At 26.7% G+C, this 20,308-nt stretch overlaps 1 protein-coding gene across 1 annotated transcript; it reads left to right on the top strand.

The window, feature by feature from the left end:
• The first annotated feature begins 7,205 nt into the window (after window positions 1-7,205).
• Window positions 7,206-10,001, top strand: LOC136079093 (uncharacterized). The gene is made up of 3 exons (XM_065794814.1): window positions 7,206-7,357; window positions 7,837-8,059; window positions 8,508-10,001. The coding sequence occupies exon 3, from the start codon at window positions 8,715-8,717 to the stop codon at window positions 9,735-9,737; it is 1,023 nt and encodes a 340-aa protein (XP_065650886.1). The 5' UTR covers window positions 7,206-7,357; window positions 7,837-8,059; window positions 8,508-8,714; the 3' UTR covers window positions 9,738-10,001.
• The last annotated feature ends 10,307 nt before the right edge of the window (window positions 10,002-20,308 follow it).

The raw sequence follows: 20,308 nt of genomic DNA, 5'->3' as shown, positions 1-20,308 counted from the left end.
ACTTAAGGCTTCATTATTGTTTTGGGTTTGTCCGTGTAAACATTTGGAAAGTAACTCATCGCTTGAAAGATCATGAAAAATTGGGAGAAGAACAGCTTTAATTGACAATGGTATATTCAATGTGGGTTTGTATTTGTTTTGATTATTAAACCCACTTGTTTGCCACAAGCACCAACTATTTTCGGATTGAGGGCAGAATTGATGGCGTTCGATGGGATTACTTATATTACTATTATGAAATAACACAGCCCAAACAGATTTCTTCATTGGGTATAATAGTTTATTCTGCCTAATTGCCATTTCATAATAATTTTGAAGTTTATTTATAACTTTATCTGTCAATCTTCCAGCCCCATTTAATTTTTTTTACACATCGTCTTTTAATGAAGACTTGACTTCATTAAAAGACGATGTGTCACCATCACCAATATATGAAGTGTAACGCAAACCATAACTTTTTATTGATCGATAAAACATTAAAATAGCACCAGCAGCCTCCATAGAACCTGAAGGTTTTTTGTGATTTGCTTGGCAGATATGATTTGTTTGCCAGTTCAGGTACCCTGGTTTGTTTTTTTCCCTTTCCACATGGCACATCCTTTGCAATATTTGGATAAAACTACTGTGTCTAAAAACTTTCCATTTTCTCTTGAAAATAAAGTTACAACACCGTTCATTGACGAATACCCACGTTTTTGCCATGTACCTTTAACTGAGACCTGGCAATTTATAATGCTATTGTTATCAAAAGTATTGGTAGCAAGTAAACTCTTTGCTTTTAAAGCTGCATTGCTCATGCTTTCTGAAGCTGCATCGTTATAAAAAGTATGTAATTTATTATTTATTAATTGATATCCAGGAAATGATAATGGTGTTGGCATGTTCATAATGTTTGCAAATGTACGGATTCCCTGAAAACCTTGACCAATCTCACAAAATGCTATAACCATTTGATAATTAATGCAGCTTACAGCTTTTTCTAAAGTAAGTTTATTTGTTTTCTGTGAGCTTTCAAATTCATATTTCCAGTCACAATTTGTGCAATCTAAACATAGAAGATGCGAAAATCCCATTCTTTTTTGGAAATTAGTTACTGTTTTCCTACATATAGGACAAAAAATAAATTTTACAAGCTCATTCTGAAGAATCGAAAAGTTTATAAGAATGTTATAATCATCGTTGTTACTAAATGAACTACTGCATTTTTTGTTTTTAAGTTTTCTTCCACTTGAACAAGGTTTATTAAATTGCATGGTTTTATCATCAAGCTTGTTGTTTTTTGTGAATCTGTTACCTTTAAACTTCATCTTTTTCTTTGCTTTTAAAGACTTAGGCATCTTTAAAAACCAACTAATATACTTAATAAATGTTTTTATAATTCTAAATAAAATAAATAAAAATGGAACAGCAGCGAACAATCAGTTATTTTATTTGTAGTTAAATGTCTGTTTTACTTAAGCATTTTAAACTTGCAGTCGTGATTTAATGAAAGTAATGTGGTTTTAGCTTATGGATTTAAGACATTTTATCAAAAAAACTTAATTGCAAGATTTAATGTGACCCCCTGTTTAAAAACATGGTTATATTACTAGATTTTGGGGCAAAATCAAATCTTGCTTGGCGTTGCTAAGGCGTTGCTAAGCGAATAAAATTATACCTGGCTTATTAAAAATCTTTTATCTCTTAATATTATTAAAAAAACATATTAAAGTTATATATATTTTAAACCAGAATTGAATTTTACATATATTGAAATAAAAATCCTAAAATCGCTTTTTTTATGATTTTAATGCTTTAGTACCACCTTAAGCAATATATAAAAAAAACTTTTTAATAATATTTAATATACTACTTAAAAACTTAATCACCAAACAAAAAACAAAAATTTTAAATCCTTTAAAAAATTTTTAAATATATATATATATATATTTATATATATATATATATATATATATATATATATATATATATATATATATATATATATATATATATATATATATACAAATATATAAATTAGTAGAAAATCACTTAAAAAAAATTTTTTTTTTCACTAAACACTGTGTTTCATCAATAAAGACTCATCAGAAATATCTTTATTGATGAAACACAGTGTTAGATAAAAAAAAAATTTTCAAATTGCTCTGTTGAGCACTCTATTTTGTAGAATACATTTTAAAGTTGTTTAAATATATATATATATATATATATATATATATATATATATATATATTATATATATATATATATATATATATATATATATATATATATATATATATATATATATATATATATATATATATATATATATATATATATATATATAAATTAGTAAAACACTTATCTAACTTTTATCTTCAACATAATGTTTCTCCATCAGTAATCAGGAAGAATGTCTAAACATCAAAAAATTTAAATTGTTGTTTTTATAATTTTTTAAAAGAAACTTTTCAAAAATTTTAAAAAGTGTCTTTTAAATTTAAGTGTCTTTTAAAAAATTATAAAAACAAATGACCAGTCTAAAATTATCTAAATTCTGAAAAATTCTTTTCATATCTTTTTAATTATTTAATGTAATTGATGCAACTACCTGGTTGCAAAATACTACAGTTATTATATAATTTATTATAACGATTCCCAACTTCCTGTGAAATAATTTTTCTATAATTTGAACTTTTTGATGCTTAGACATTCTTCCTGATGAACCTACTGATGGAGAAACATGCTGTTGAAGACAACAAAAAATTGGATAAGTTTTTTTACTAATCAAAAAAGTATAATGTTTTTACTGCACAAATCAAATATACTAAAAAAGGTCCTTGAATATTTAATGGGCCCCTAATATTATCTTACAAAAATTTTTTCAAAAGTATGTCAACCTGGTACTCAAAAAAAGCTAAATTTTCAAAAATAGTTGTCATTTTTTTTTAATTTTTGATTAAAAATTTTTTTAAAAAAATCTTCTAAATCTTACCTTTTTTCAAAATTGTTAAGAAACAATAATTTTTATGCAATAAAATCTAAAATAGTTATATTTATAAAAACTAACTACTATTTTTAAAAATGGAGGAGCACCTTTTTAGTATGTTTGATTTGTGCAGCTAAAACTTTATACTTTTTGATATATATATATATATATATATATATATATATATATATATATATATATATATATATACATATATATATATATATATATATATATATATATATATATATATATATATATATATATATATATATATATATATATATATATATATATATGATTTTAGTGTAGACATCGTGTATAAGAGTGTATGTTATATTAATAAGAAAACATCAAACAATACGAATTCTCTTAATACAAATAATAATTAATTTTGAGAAATTTTCACTGGGTTATGGATACCAGCATCATCAGCTCGTAAAATATTAAAAAATTTTGTAATATTTTACGAGCTGATGATGCTGGTATCCATAACCCAGTGAAAATTTCTCAAAATAAATTATTATTTGTATTAAGAGAATTCGTTTTGTTTGATGTTTTCTTATTAATATATATATATATATATATATATATATATATATATATATATATATATATATATATATATATATATATACATATATATATATATGTATATATATATATATATATATATATATATATATATATATATATATATATATATATATATATATATATTATTCATGGGCCTCTAAACTCTTATGGGCCCTGGTGCGGCGCACCGACTGCACCTCCCTCTCATAGTAGGGCCTGGTAACAATACCCTCTGTTGATATTGTAGCAAAACCAGCATGTTTAGAAAAAAGTTTTACCAAAATTTTACACAAAATTGACAAGAAAAAATCTTTAATAGATCGGAATTATAAAACTAACAATAAATTGTCTATTTTCATTCTGATTTAGTTATGCTTAAACATTTTCTCCAAAAAAAACTTTACCCAACTTTGATTGTGTTTTAAAAATTGATTATGTTTTAAAAATCTACCTGAACAGCATATAAAAAAGAAAATAAGAAAATTATCAATTCCTCCATAATAAATTACTTTAAAATGGCGTATATTGACAAAATTGGCAAAAACACACAGATATATATATGTATATATATATATCCATACATATACACACACATGCATATATATATTTATATATATATACATATACATATACACACATACATATACACATACATATGTATTTAAAAATAATATAAATTAGTACATACATATATATATACACATACACATATACACACACACACACATATATATATATATATATATATATATATATATATATATATATATATATATATATATATATATATATATAATATATATATATATATATATTCGTTTAAATGAGTTGTAGATACATTGTTCAATAAAAACTTGAGAAAATTTTTTTTAAACTATTTTTTTCCATAAAAGTGATCCGCGAATAGCAATGCAAAACTTACTACGATTTGTTTGAAAATATGGCTGCTTAATAAAATTATTATTGCTTAAAATGTATTTATTTTTATCTTTTGACATCTTAATAGAGGTTTTACATGGGTAAAACGTTCACTAAAATTTATCACACGTGCTATGTGCTTCTGATGAAGATAAAGAGGTTCAAGTTTGCTTTTGTTGGTACTAGCCTATGCAACACTTGCATTGTTAACATGGCTGTGAATAAAAGAGAAATATAATTGAGTTAGAATTTTCTTATTCAAAAAGCTTCTTACCTTATATAGAATTCCTACACTTTTTGAAGTTTTGTTGCATAAATTTTCAATGTGAATTTTCCAAGTAAGGTAAATCAACATAATCACCTAAAAATTTTGTAACATTTACTCTGTTTATTTCGACATTATCAATGAAAAGGGATGGGATTTTATAAGCAATTAATTTTTTTTAGAAAGTGGATGAAAGACAATCCTATTAGTTTTTTTAATGTTAAGCGATAATTTGTTTGATTTAAACCAATAAGAAATCTTGTTTAATTCTAGATTCATAAGTTGAAACATAATAGGGATGTTATTATGTAATAAAAAAAGGTTTGTATCATTGGCAAAAATTATTGTCTTTAGTCTGGATACTTTATGAAGATCGTTAATATATATGAGAAAAAGAAGAGGTCCGAGAATCGATCCTTGTGGAACACCATAGGTAATCTTTAGCAGATTTATTGGTAAAGGAGCGCCAACGGATACAAATTGTTTGCGATTATTTAAATAACTTTTTAACCATTTAAGACATTTCCAGTTTTTCAGTAATGTTTGAGTTTTTTAAAAAGAATTTCATGGTCTACAGTAACAAAGGCTTTGGATAAATTAATGAAGATCCCTAAGGTATACTCAGATTTTTCAAACGATTCAGTGATACTACATGTTAACTGAAAAATCGCGTGTTTTTTTTTAAATCCATAGTTATGGTTATATAACAAATGATTGTCAGTAAGATGTGTGTAAATTCTATTATGCATAATTCTTCCTAGAATTTTAGAAAAAACTGGAAAAACAGATATAGGGCGATATTTATTAACATCTGTTAGATTTCCTCCTTTGAATATGGGTGTAACTTTTGCTATTTTAAACTGACCAGGAAAATCTCCTTGTCTTATTGAAGATAAAAAAATCTTAAAAAGAACGTCTTTAATACCTTCGTTTGATTTTTTACCTACTTTGCTATTTATATCATCAAAACCACTCGCTTTGTTTGGTTTAGCATACTAAAAGCAGTTTCAAATTCCTCAAGTAATAATTCAAAAGAATCAAGTTAAGTTGTTGCTAAGGACGAGATATCAATTTTTTTTTTAATGTTTGGAATTTTTTTTATAAGAACAAAATCTCTTAGCACATTAACGATAACAAAATCTCTGCAAATCAACATGGTTTTTTTTTTCACCATAGATTATGCGTGACTAATCTAACAAAGACTTTTGATATTATTGATGTAATCTCAATTTCTCCAAAGCTTTGATTCTCTACCTTAAAACAGACTTATGTTAAAATTAAGATATTTTGGAATAAATGAGAAACAAAATAAAAAGCTTTAATAAATCAATCCCCAAAAAGCTCAACTAAAGTGCATAATTTAGGAGTCATTATTTCATGTAACGCCAAGTGAAGCGCACATTTTGGAACAGTTGTCTCAAAGTCCTTTCAAATTCATGGTATGTAAAAAGACATTCACTTTCAATGATGAAAATATGGCTCTGAAGTTATACAAAATGTTTATTAGACCACACCATAAATATACAGTGTCTATCATATTTATAATTATTTACAATATTTGGGCTTCTTATTTAAAAACTGATAAAACCTTGGTTGAATCTACTCAACGCATAGCAACAAAATGGACTTCCAGCTTGAGAAGATGTTTTACTGCGAAAGACTGAGAAGATTGAATCTACCATCATTGGCAAAGTGTTTTGGTTAGGGAAGCGATAAGCTTAGGGTTAGGAGAAGTTTTCCGCACTTTTTTCCCGCATTTCACACATTGAAAATTTCCGCATTTTTTCATTTTACCCGTGTCCACAAAAACATATTATGACATAAGTTGCTCATTTAAAAGTATATTGGCAGCACTTATGTTATATTTGACATTACCCATTAGCGTAGCAACTGCAAAAAGATCCTTAAGCACATTAAAACACATTTACGGACAACAAAGGCGCATTTCATTTTGTGTGCACTAGATCTAAAAGGTACTGAAGCAATTTGCAGAATTAGCATAATAGACAAGAAGAAAACTTTCATTAGATTTTCTATTCAATAGACTTGCATAGTGGTTACTATTTAGTTAAATTAAAATTGTATTTAAAAATAAGGTTTTTGTTTTTATGTATAATTTTTGTCTAGAAAAAGGAAGAGAGTGAAATTTGAGCAGAGAAGAAATTTAGGGGCCCGGATAAAGATTTTGCGTGGAGGCCTTCTTTTTGTCGTTACGCTACTGGTATATATACAATATAAATATATATATGAAGAGTTTATTTTCAAAATGCGGTAAGCGCCATTTAAAAAAAAGGAGAAAACTTATGGTTACTTTTTGGTATACAAGAACCTAACACTTTTTGTATCTGAATATTTTTTCAACGAGGTATAACTCTATATTTAAACAGAAACCTTATTTTTGACTAATCCACGGCAAGTATAAGTTACTTTTGCGCAAGCGCAGCTAATTATATCAAATTATGTTATCAACTTGTGCAAAATGGCGGCCTACGATGGTTTAAATGAAAGTGTTCTCCTATCTCCTAATCCGCGTAAAAGAAAGATACGTTGCTCGAAATGAGAAAAAAACAAACAATTTCTTTATTCTAGTGGAGGAAAGATTCCTTCTTTATTGTGTAATCATAAAAGTGAGTTTGAATAACATTATTAAATGATAAGGAAATAACCAATTAAAAAGACATATTAATAATGTCTTTTTAATTGGTTATTTCCTTATCATTAAATAATGTTATTCAAACTCAAATATTATTATATGAATAACACAATATTATTATATGAATAAGTTAAAAAGTATTTTTGTATTTTATGTTCTTTTTATGGATTTATTTCATAACGATACTTATTTTTATTTGGTTTATCTTTGGAAACTAATTATGCATTTTTTTTTGTTGTACAAAACGTAAGGTTAGGTTAGGAATACTCTTCTTTAAAAAGAAAAAATTGTTTTATTTAAAATTAAATGAATTTAACGTTTAATTTTTCTAGCAAATTTAATTATCAAATTTTGTATTAGTTTTTGAAATTTGAAAAAATAAAAATAATATTGTTATTGAATGCTATAAAAAGAAGATAAATAAGTAAGTTTTAAACATATTTGGATTTTAAGGCACGAGAAATAACGCCAGAGAACCGATTCATTCTAATTTACCAGCACTCAGACAAAGTATCACAAGATTCAGCAATTTTGGCTATGCTTGAAGTAGAAACTGTTAAAAGAGCCAGAGTAAAAGATGATGTCAGGAAAAAGTTAAGACGTATCACCATCAAGTACTTCTTAAGTCTTGGAATTAAGCTACAAGTTTGTCAGGCCTCATTTTGTTCTGCGTTGTGTAAGTGCACCATTAATTATACTGCTTTTGTATGATAGATATTTAACCAGCTTAGAATATAATGCCATCAAAAAGTCTAACCACCATTTAATTACAGGCAGTTTTATAGCCAGATTCTAAAAAGTATAATTGTTGGAATTCGTCTATAACATTATTAATAAAATAAAAACAAATAATTTGTATTCATGAAGTCAATTTTGTAAAAATAGTATTAATATCAAATTCAACAATAGTCTTATTTCTACTTCATTATAAGATAGAGTTCTCTTATATAAAAATAAGAATAAGCTTCAGACTCCAGACAAAAATAAGAAATATTTATACAAGTTCATGAACAACCATTATTACTTTTCAGATTTGTTTCTTATTATAATAGTATATTTCTGATTTAAAGAATATTATTGGTTTCATTTTTTTTTAAAATATATATTTTCTTTTTCTTTTTTAGCAATAAAGTCGGATAGAGTGATAAGGATCACTGGTTCCATCATGGGACAACCAGACTTGAAAAACGAGGTGGAAACAGAAAGGTAATGGCATGTGCAAATAAGAGAGATGCTGTAAAAAACATGTTTAGACATTCACTCGTAGAACTACTCACTATGGACGAAAGGGTTCTCCACATCGAAAATATCTCCCTTCTGACTTAAATATTATGCTAATGCATAAACTTTACCTAGAACTAAATAAAGATCAAAATCAGTTGATTGTGGGATATCATTTTTACTATGTAATTTTTATGTATAATTTTATTCTTGGCATTGGTCATCATGCTACAGACACATGCTCTACTTGCCATGCCTTTAAACTGGCAATAAAAGATGTAAATCTCAGCAACGCCTCAAAACAGACCAAAACAGCTTTGTACATTCTCCATCGAAGAAAAGCACAAACGTTTTACAGCCTTCTCAATGATATACGACCAAATGAGATAACCATTCTCTTTGATATGATGGAGAATCTGGTTTTGCCAAAGCTGCCTATAGGAGAAGCCTACTATTCTCGGCAACTCTATCTTTATGTACTAGGCGTTGTTGTACACAGAGGCAACCAGACTCAACATTTAAATGATGTTAACTTTTTCATCTGGTTGGAATTTGAAAATTGTAAAGATTCCAATATGATTTGTTCAGCGTTACAGCATTTTTTGATTGCATATCTTTTTGATTCGTGTTCAAATGCATCAGTTCTTCGTTTATTTTCTGATTCTTGCTATGGACAAAACAAAAACATAAACATGGTGTCAATGCTTCTTTCTTTGAGAAAGCAACATTTTAGAAATCTTCTTATCACTCATACATTCCCAGAACGAGGGCACTCCTACCTTCCAGCAGATAGAGTGTTTGGTCGTGTTCAGCAGGATATCAAAAAACATGAGCAGATTCTAGAACCTGATATCTATAGAGACATTCTCAGCCGACATGGAAGAGTGTTTGTTTTTGGTCAGGATTGGTCAGCTTTAGACTTTAAAGCAGAAGTAAAAAAGTTTGCAAAAATAATAAAAACATTTAAAATAAGCGAGGGAAAAAAATTGATTATCAATTCCAATCATCTGGAAATAGCACAGTGCAGTTATCATTCTGAGCCAACCTCACATAGTCTACTTAAGAAAGGTAAGAAATGGGACACTTTCAAACCAAGCATCCCAGCAACAAAAAACTGTGTAAAAAATGTTTAAAAAAAAGATGTTTTTTGTCTCCTAAATGCTGTGGGTGCAGATGGCACAGTACACACACTGTATGAGAACTACTGAAAGATTCCAGAAAAGATACTGAACACTCTAGTGATAACGATATCTAACTATTTTTTTTAATTTTTAATGTAAAAGATAATACCTGTTATTTTAATATTTAAGAGAAAATAGTTGATAAAGTTATAATTAAAATTTAAATTTTTAAACTAGAAAATAATATTTCACATTTTATTCAATTTACAAAAATAATTAGGTGTTTTAAAGTTATTTACCTTTACATAATATCTGTTAGGTGGATATTCATATTTATAAAATGGATATACAGCATTTTGCTGATAAGCAGTAATAGGATATACAGCACTTTGAACGCAAATACGATTTTTAAATAAAAAAATAAGTATTTTTTTATTTATCTAGATTTTTATTATTAACATATCCTTATATACTTTATGTGTATATAAATTAGGCAACAAATGGTTTTTGAAATATAAGAGACACCATTGTGCAGCAAAAAACTTCAATTATCTCAATACCACAAAAATGGATGTACCGCATTTTGAAAAAATGCGGTATATATATATACATATATATATATATATATATATATATATATATATATATATATATATATATATATATACATACATACATACATACATACATACATACATACATACATACATACATACATACATACATATATTTATATACATATATATATACATACATACATTTATATATATATATACATACACATAAATATATATACATATATATATATAAATATGTATATATATACATATTATATATACTTGTATGTTATATTATTATTTTATAAACACCAATAAATACGAATTTCTCTCGATACTAAATTTATTTTATGAAATAAATTTTCGCTGGATTGTTGTGGTCAGCGTCTTCAGCTTAAAAGTTTGTTTTTGTTTATATCTTATTTTTAAAACGGCAGTTCTATTTTACATCAATGAGATGGTTTCATCTTTTTCTGACGTAAGTGCGCCAAAAATGGTGTCCAAAATTTTGTGGACACATTGTCCCTCATCTAAATTAATACCATTTTGTTGAGGGGCACATTGGTTGTACTGTATTTCAAGTGCCTTACGAACTTTCATATCAAACTTTTTAGCATCGACTTATAGAGTTCTGCAACTGCCCCAGTTAATTTGTTGTGCACAATGTTTCATGCGTGTGGCTAATGCGAATCGTTCTATTTTATAATGCGAATTGTGCTGTTTTTGTATTGTTGCATGTGTTTTTATTTGCATTTTTGTTTCACCTATATACTTTTTGTTGCTTAATAAGGTAGACTCCTGGGTGGCTGTTTATTTGTAGTTTAGATTTATTTATTGATGTTAATATTGCCTCGTGGTTCAAGTTTGATTTGAAGACCGTTTTACATCCTGCTTTCCTAAACATCTTACGTAATTTGGGACACTATATTGGTACCTTAGGTAATGATATCGTTGGATACGTACTGGTGATTTTTTCAATGTTTTTTGTAGTCACTAGTGATTTTTTGTTCTTTCGTTTTATTTCTTTTATGATTTTTATGAGATTTTTTGTAGCCATTTTCAACAAATACTTGAATAAGGAACTTCAGTTCATTTTCTATATGTTTCTGACTGCATACATTAAATACTTAAATACTAAATGTATGAAACCCTTGAATATTTCATTTAAAATTTGTGGGTCATGGTTTGATGTTACCTTAACTTGAATGTTAGTAATTGTATTTTTTCAGTGTATTTTAAATTTATATTTACAATTTTTGTTATTTATTATGCATATGTTTATAAAATTTAGTGTTTTTTTATCATTTTCAAATTCGATAGTATATTGTATTTTTGGATGCTGTTGATTAAGTATTGTCTTAAAAGATACAATACAATAGTCAGTACAATAGGAAATAAAACAGAACGATCTGCATTAGCCACACATATGAAACATTGGGCAAAAAAAATTAACTGGGGCAGTTGCAGAACTCTATAAGTCGATGCTAAAAAGTTTGATATGAAAGTTCGTGAGGCACTTGAAATACAGTACAACCAATGTGCCCCTCAACAAAATGGTATCAATTTAGATGAGGGACAATATGTGTCAACAAAATTTTGGACACCATTTTTGGCGCACTTACGTCAGAAAAAGATGAAACCATCTCATTGGTATAAAATAGAACAGCCGTTTTAAAAATAAGATATAAACAAAAACAAACAAAAAACTGTTAAGCTGAAGACGTTAGTCACAACAATCCAGCAAAAAATTTCTTTTATAAAATAAATTTAGTATCGAAAAAAATTCGTATTTATTAGTGTTTATAAAATAATAATTTACATACTCTCATATATGATGTCTACTTTCAAAAACGTATGTTATATATACATATATACGTATATATATATATATATATATATATATACATATATATGTATATATATACATATATATGTATATATATACATATATATATATATATATATATATATATATATATATATATATACATATATATATATATATATATATATATATATATATATATATATATATATATATGTATATATATATATATATGTACATATATATATATATATATATATATATATATATATATATATATGTATATATATATATATATGTACATATATATATATATATATATATATATATATATATATATATATATATATATATATATATATACATATATATATATATATATATATATATACATATATATATATATATATATATATATATATATATATATATATATATATATATACACATATATATATATATATATATATATATATATATATATATATATATATATATATATATATATATATATATATATATTTCAACCAAGAAAAAACAACTTTTTCTATGGTGCTTTAAGCTTCATGCCTATACTGTAATTATCAGCCATTGAATACAAAATCAAAACAAAAAAAAAACCCGCTAATAATTACAAAATACTCTGTAGTGGGATCTTTACGCCACTAAAAGATATAGTTGATGGCAACCAAAGAAAAAACAAAAAATTAGCTAATCACCGGTGTCAAAAAAAGCTGAGAGAAAATTATTCTTGTGCCTGCATTTTTAAATCAATTCATTTCGTTTATTTAACAAGTTTTCACCTTTATATATTAAAATAAGGAATTTTTTGTATAAGCAAAGATTGCAAATTTTTGACGAGGATATATAAGGATTATAAGGATTCCAACGTGTCACAATTTTCTACTTAATTAAAGGTGTAAACATTTTGTCTTTTACGTCCCAAATTTTTTAAGACGATTCGGCATCATTTATATGTTTATTAATGTTAAAAGATTTTAGGTGATTAGCATACCGAGATTCGAATGGAGTTTCACATAAGCCAATATATACTTTAATCTTTGTAGTCAGGTTTATTTGACGACACGGTGGCTTGATAAACGATGTTCTTTATCAAGCACTGATTGTTCACTGCCTATTTTTGTCGCAACATTGTTACTAAAAGGTGGGTTGTACCAGATTATGTTTCGCTTGAAATTTTGAATGAGACCGGTTTTTTATTTGAATGGTAAGCGAATTGCAGATAAAATCTGATTTAAATGATGCATCTTGATAAGGAGGAATGGATTGTTTAAAAATATTTTTGTTAGAAGAATTGGTTGACAATCTTAGTTCGATAGTTTGAGGAAGACTTTTTAATATGCTAGGAGGGTATTAGAGTCAGCATTTATATAACTGATGTAATTACCAGGCTTGCTGTAAGGTTGGAAAGAACTGTTATTAAGATTTAACGTTAAGCCCAGATAATTGACAATTTTAAAACTACAGCTGATGGATATAAGAGAATCACTATTTTTTAAAATTTTCACAAAGTCTTTTTTAATTTATTCCAAGTTATTAAACACTGCTAGACCATCATCTCTATACAATCCGAATTCATCTTTATTGTAAGACTGAGATAATAGAAGCAAAACAAATACCGTAACATGGGGCTACTTTAATCCATTTTAAAGCAATTTTTAGATTTAACGATCAATTTTGCTCTATTCAAAATTTTTTTCAATTTTTTTTAATTAAAATATTTTTAAAGATATCAACCTTTAATTCGAGCTCATTGATTTATAAAATAAATTATTAACAGATATACTTTTTAGTTTTTCAAAATGTGGCATAATGCATAACGGTGCATAAAATTGTTATTTTATGCACCGTAGAATTTCACGACACTTGGGTGCCTCATTTCTTATCGATTTTTTAAGACTTGAATAAATTCCACACTGATTTGTCAAACTTTCTAACGCTGTTTTCAACCTAATGTAATAGTCTCGATAATTAGGATTGTTTTTATTACTTTTTCCTTTGTCCGCTAGCTTTCTCAAGTTTCCATTGATACCACCATTCCAACGTAGAAGATGCAAATAATTACCAGTTTCGCAAGCTTGCTTGCTTCCGAAAAGTGAGCACGGAAAACAAAGAAACAATTTTGAAATGGCGCTCTAAACGAGCCAAACTCGATTTATCTTTTCACCATTACAACATGTTTCGAGGAAAACTAAGCTAGGTACCTTCATACTATATAAGTTTTGTGAAAAAGATAAAAGACTTTAACGACGACCTTTAAAAACTACAACATCGCGTTCCACTCTTGACAGATTTTCGGCCCACAAAGCAGGATTGTTGGTAGTAAATGGCTCATTCATTGGCATTTCCTAATATTTCAAATAAAGAGATAAATAATCATCTTTTTTTTCAAAACTTCACAAAAACTTCTAAAAATAATCCTCATAAATTAAAAGTTACCAAAAATTTTTTCTAATTTTAACTCTTGTTGCCGAAATTTTTCTACTTGAAAGAGGCTTAAAAAATAAAAATAATAATGATAATAATTCAAGCTGTGTTGTTGAGAGTCTCAAGAAAGAATCTAACAACTGTAGATGTTAGATTTTAACAGTTATTTTTCGCTAAATTTTTTAAGTTAATTTTTAAAATCAATCACTGATTCTGAACAGTGTGGCAGTGTGCCTTCTCAACCTTTGATTGTGTCCTCTAGTTAACCTACCCAATACTTCTGGTTCACGAAGCCAATTTATAGTATTATGTTTGTTTATGAATTTGTATATTTAGATAAAATTACCGTTTTTTCTTCTATAAGATTTTTTTTTTTAATTTTTTAAGTCCATTTTCTCTCATCTTTGCTCGTAACTGTATCCCTTTTTTTTCTAGCCATTTTTTGTAGATTTTTGATGAATTTTTTTGATTAAGTTTATACCTTTAATAAAATACGGGTTCCATATTTGAAAAGCATATTCCAAGGGTGGCCAAACGATTGACGTAAATAACAATTTCGCTGATGTTTTCATCTAGATAAAGAATTGCGTGTTTTAACATTCCCAATTTTTGATTTGCCTTACTTACCATTTTTCAATGTGGTTTTCCCATTTTATATTGTCCCAAACATAAACACCAAGGCCTCTTTCTAATGACGTTATTATTAGTTCATGTTGCATGATCTTTGTTTCTGTGGCATTATATTTTAAAGTATACTTTATCTTTGGATTATAACAACCAAAATGCATAATTTTACATCTTTATTAAAACTTTATTAAAACTTAAAACCTCTTTTCGTTTTTCCAAAGGGATCCATATGTACCAAGCTAGATATGCGAAAAAGAGAGACTGTAAATAAAATCTAATATATTTGTAAACTTTGTGTCATTTAGTTGATAACATTTTTAAATGCATTCCAGAAACTCTCTTTTCTCTAATGCAGACACTTTCATAAATAGAATTTCATAAACCATTTAAGGATGGAAAATTGAAATCACCATATATCAAAACCTCAGAATATATTTTAGATCTTGAGAAATGTTTGTAACTTTCTTAAATAGAATTGATAACGGTTTGACAGTTTACTAAGTCATCACTTCCTGGTCTATAAATACAGCCACATAATATGCATTCATTGCTCATTTTAAATGTACACCATATCTGCTCAATATTTTTATTGTTATAGGCTTCATTATTGATTTCAAACGAATTAATTATGTCATTTACATAAATACAGACTCCACCACCACTGCTATTCATGCGATCTCTTCAATAAAGGTTTAAGATAAATGTCTCAGAGGAATTTGTAGTAATCAATCTGAAAGTTATTGATCTAGTCCCTTCTTCATTTTTTGTAACTTGTATACCACAATCTTCGAGTGTAAGTTTATTCTTTGTCCTATTTACAGCATTTTTTCTGCCTTGAAAGCCAGAATCTTTTTTTTGAAACTCAACAATTTTTTGTTTTGTGCGCAGTCAAGAAACTATGACCAATCAAAAACTTTTTTGATACTTTTTTATTAAAATAAGAGAGGTCAATATAAATTTAAAAGTTGTGTAATTTATAATAAAATAATAATTTTTACTCAGATTACTTCAAATAGAAAAATTTAAGTATAAAACTTGAATGTTAAAAACTTATAATGTTTTTTTTATGATATTTACCAAGTTTAAATAAAAGCTTAGAATCAATTATGCAATGTACTTTAATCACGTTGAGTACTATTTTGTTAAATACATTAACACAGTTTATAAATATTGTATATTTTTTAGAAACAAAGCAGCCCTTCTGAATATTAATGCTTTATTAAGGCATCAATGATTTTGTTTGTTAAGGTCCTTATATTAAAATTAAAGTTATTTGATTACTCAATTAGCCCGTTATTAACTAGACTTCAGTAGTTCATATGTATTGTTTGATGATTAATAGTATAATTAATAATTATCAATCTGTTTTAATAAAGTTAAAAAAATGTTTGGTCATTGTGCGCTCTTTCTGTTCCTGCACCCGGGTAAAAAGTATCCGGTGACCCCTTCCCCCTTTTGCGACAGCTATGCATGTTTAAATACGTATGTATTTAAACATGCATAGCCTTTAAATAATATTTAAATAGTATTTAAATAGTATTTAAACATGCATAGCCACCTGATAAATAGTATTTAAACATGATAAATAGTATTTAAGCCACCTGATAAATAGTATTTAAACATGCATAGCCACCTTTAAATAGTATTTAAACATGCATAGCCACCTGAAGGTAATATTAAAAAATGTTCTAATTATCTAGAAGAAATTTTTCTTAAAATCAATAAAGAGCAAAAAAAGTTGTTCTGTATCGGGGACTTAAACATAGATTGTTTAAAATACAAAGAGTGTCCGATCACTAAATTATTTTTTGATAACATGTTTCAACATTGTATTTTACCAATTATTAATAAACCCACACGGGTAACCTCGAATACTATTTCTGCTATAGATAACATACTAACAAACTCATTTCTAGATACCTCCTTAAAAGCAGGAATAATAAAAATTGATATAACAGATCATTTTCCAGTTTACTTTACAATAAAACATGATACAAAAATAAATAATAACTCGAAAAAAAAAATTTATAAAAGAAAAATAAATAAAAATTCTATTAAATGTTTTAAAGACGCACTATCGGCAGTAGATTGGGTTAAAGTGTATCAAGAATGTAACCTTGGGAACACAAACTCTGCATATAATACTTTCACAGATATTTTTCTAAAACACTATAATAATCATTTTCCAATCAAAGAAAAAGAAATAAAAGTAAAACATTTGAGCTGTCCATGGATCACCAGCGGAATCAAAAAATCTTCAAAAACTAAACAAAGACTATATGTTAAATATTTGAAAAACAGAAATGAAGAAAACCTATCTACTTATAAACAATATAAAAATCTTTTCGAAAAAATCAGAAAACATTCTAAAAAAGTTTATTATTCTAAATTACTTCAAAAAACTAATGGAGATACCAAAAAAACATGGAACATCATGAAAGAAATAATCGGAAAAAAGTATATAAAAACAAACAGCTTACCAGATAGAATTATTATAAATGAAATAGAACACAACGATCAGAACTCTATTGCCGAACAATTCAACAATTTCTTTGCAAATATTGGCCCTAACATGGCGTCTAAAATTCAAACCGCAAATAACTCCTTTGAAAATTATTTTACTGATCTAAATAGCGAACTAACTTTCAACGGATTAAGCTATGAAGAACTCGAAAATGCAAAAAACTCTTTAAAAATCAACAAAGCACCAGGAATTGATGAAATTTGTAGCAATATTGTAATGAGTATCTTTCCGATAATAAAGAAACCCCTCTTCGAAATATTTAAATCTTCAATTACAACAGGAACCGTTCCAGAGAAATTGAAAATTGCTAAAATTGTACCAATATATAAAACTGGAGAACCATACTTACTAAACAATTATAGACCAATCTCAATTCTTCCTGTATTCTCAAAACTCCTCGAACGAATAATTTATAATAAATTATACCAATATATAACAAACAACAATATCTTAAATACAAAACAATTCGGCTTTCAAAAGCAACATGCAACCGAACATGCAATCGTAGATCTTGTAAATAGCATCAACTACTCATTTGTTAATAAAGAATTTGTTTTAGGAATCTTTATAGATTTATCGAAAGCATTCGATACTGTTGATCATGCTATCCTGCTAAAAAAATTGGAAAAATATGGCGTAAAAAATGTTGCATTACTCTGGTTTAAAATTTTTTTGTTAAACAGACAGCAATGTGTTAATACTGATGAAAATATCTGTTCAAAATTGCTTAAGATTAAATGTGGCGTTCCCCAAGGTTCCATTCTAGCTCCCTTATTGTTCTTAATATACATTAACGATCTTCCAAAAGTCTTGAACAAACTTGATGTAATAATGTTTGCAGATGATACTAATTTATTTTATTCATCTCAGTCTATTGAAGAACTCTTTGAAACAACGAATATCGAACTTGAAAAACTTAATATCTGGCTAAAATCTAATAAATTATCTTTAAACACAGAAAAAACCAATTACATTTTATTCCATCCCAACCAAAAAAGAAAAAAAATACCTAATATATTACCATTGCTAAAAATAGAAAACAAAAATATTGAAAGAACCTCAATAACAAAATTTCTAGGTTTACTAATTGACGAAAATATTTCATGGAAAGCACACATTGACTATTTAAATACAAAAATAACCAAAAACATTGGCGTGCTATACAAAGCTAGACCAATGTTATCCCAAGAAAATCTAAAACATCTTTATTTCTCATTTATACAGACCTATTATACATATGGTAATATAGCATGGGCAAGTACCAATAAATCCAATTTGAAATCACTTTATCGACGTCAAAAACATGCCGTTAGAATTGTCTATAAAAAAGACAAATTCACTCATGCTGAACCTTTGTTAAAACTCCTTAATGCACTAAACGTCTATAGAATAAACATTTATCAAAACTTATTGTTTATGCTGAAATATAAACTCGGGCTTGTCCCATCACATTTCTCAAATGATTTCTTTAAAAGCAATAGAAATAGATATGACACTCGAGAAGTAGGAAACTTTAATATACCGTTTAGAAAAACAAAACTATCGCGTTTCACAATTTCATATCGCGGTCCCTATCTCTATAATAAACTGATATCCAGAAATGCCATAATTACAAAATTAGATAACCAAAATTGTTTGAAAATCTTACTAAAAAAATTCGTTTTAAATATAAACAATTATATGAACTTACACTAAACTAATACTGAAACTAGAGCCAAAATTAACGTTGAAGCGAAAATCCCAAAAAACTTCAATAACAAATATTAATATAAAAAATATATAAATCAAAAATAATTTTATTTATGCCTAATCATATATTTATGTGTGCAAAATCTAGCATTTATCAATTATTTTTTATCTTACATTTTATTATATGTGAATCCAATATAAAATGAACTACCATTATATTTTGTGAAACTAGAAACATGTAAAAACAAAAATACAAAAAATATTATTAGTACAAGCGGTTTCTTGATGACAAGACCATCTGGTCTTCTGCAAGTTTCCCGCGTTCTTTTAATAATAATGATACCCTGCAGTTATATTCTTTGTATTCTATAAAGTTGTGAGATTTTATTTTTTCTCCTACCATCATATATTTTATAAAAATTGTAAATTTGTATCAGTTATATAGATAGAATCACAATATTGTAAAGAACAAAAAAAAAAAAAAAAAAAAAAAAAAAAAAAATTTATACATTCGTATTTTTTTAATATTATAGAAAATTCTACCGATAGCAGTTTTACCTGTAGGGTATAGCAGGGTTACATTTTGGCGTTAACAGCCTTCCGCTATCTAAATTTACTCAATGCCATTAACCAAGCGGAGACATAAGAATACGAGTTTGTTTGAAAACTGCCGTTTTACTTTTAACCAGCCAATAGCTTATCGCAAGGTTCAACGGAGAGAAATGAATACGGCTGCTGAATTATTATTCAACGTTTAGTTTACAACTTTATCCAGTTAACACTGATTCCGGCCCACTGTCCAATGGAATGATTTCTAAACTTTTATATTGCGAATGAATGGTAAAACGCAGACAAGTATTTAGTTCTTTTACTAACGAGCAATTGCGTTTAATTTTAGCTGTTCTTAGTTATA

This window comes from Hydra vulgaris, chromosome 04 (genome assembly GCF_038396675.1).
Source record: "Hydra vulgaris chromosome 04, alternate assembly HydraT2T_AEP".
NCBI lineage: Eukaryota > Metazoa > Cnidaria > Hydrozoa > Anthoathecata > Hydridae > Hydra > Hydra vulgaris.
The sequence above is the reverse complement of the archived record's forward strand: the minus strand, read 5'-3'. Positions and strand labels throughout refer to the sequence as shown.

Bases quoted from the DNA above. Each gene is read 5' to 3' on its own strand.
- LOC136079093 (XM_065794814.1), top strand. From the start codon at position 8,715: ATGCTAATGCATAAACTTTACCTAGAACTAAATAAAGATCAAAATCAG.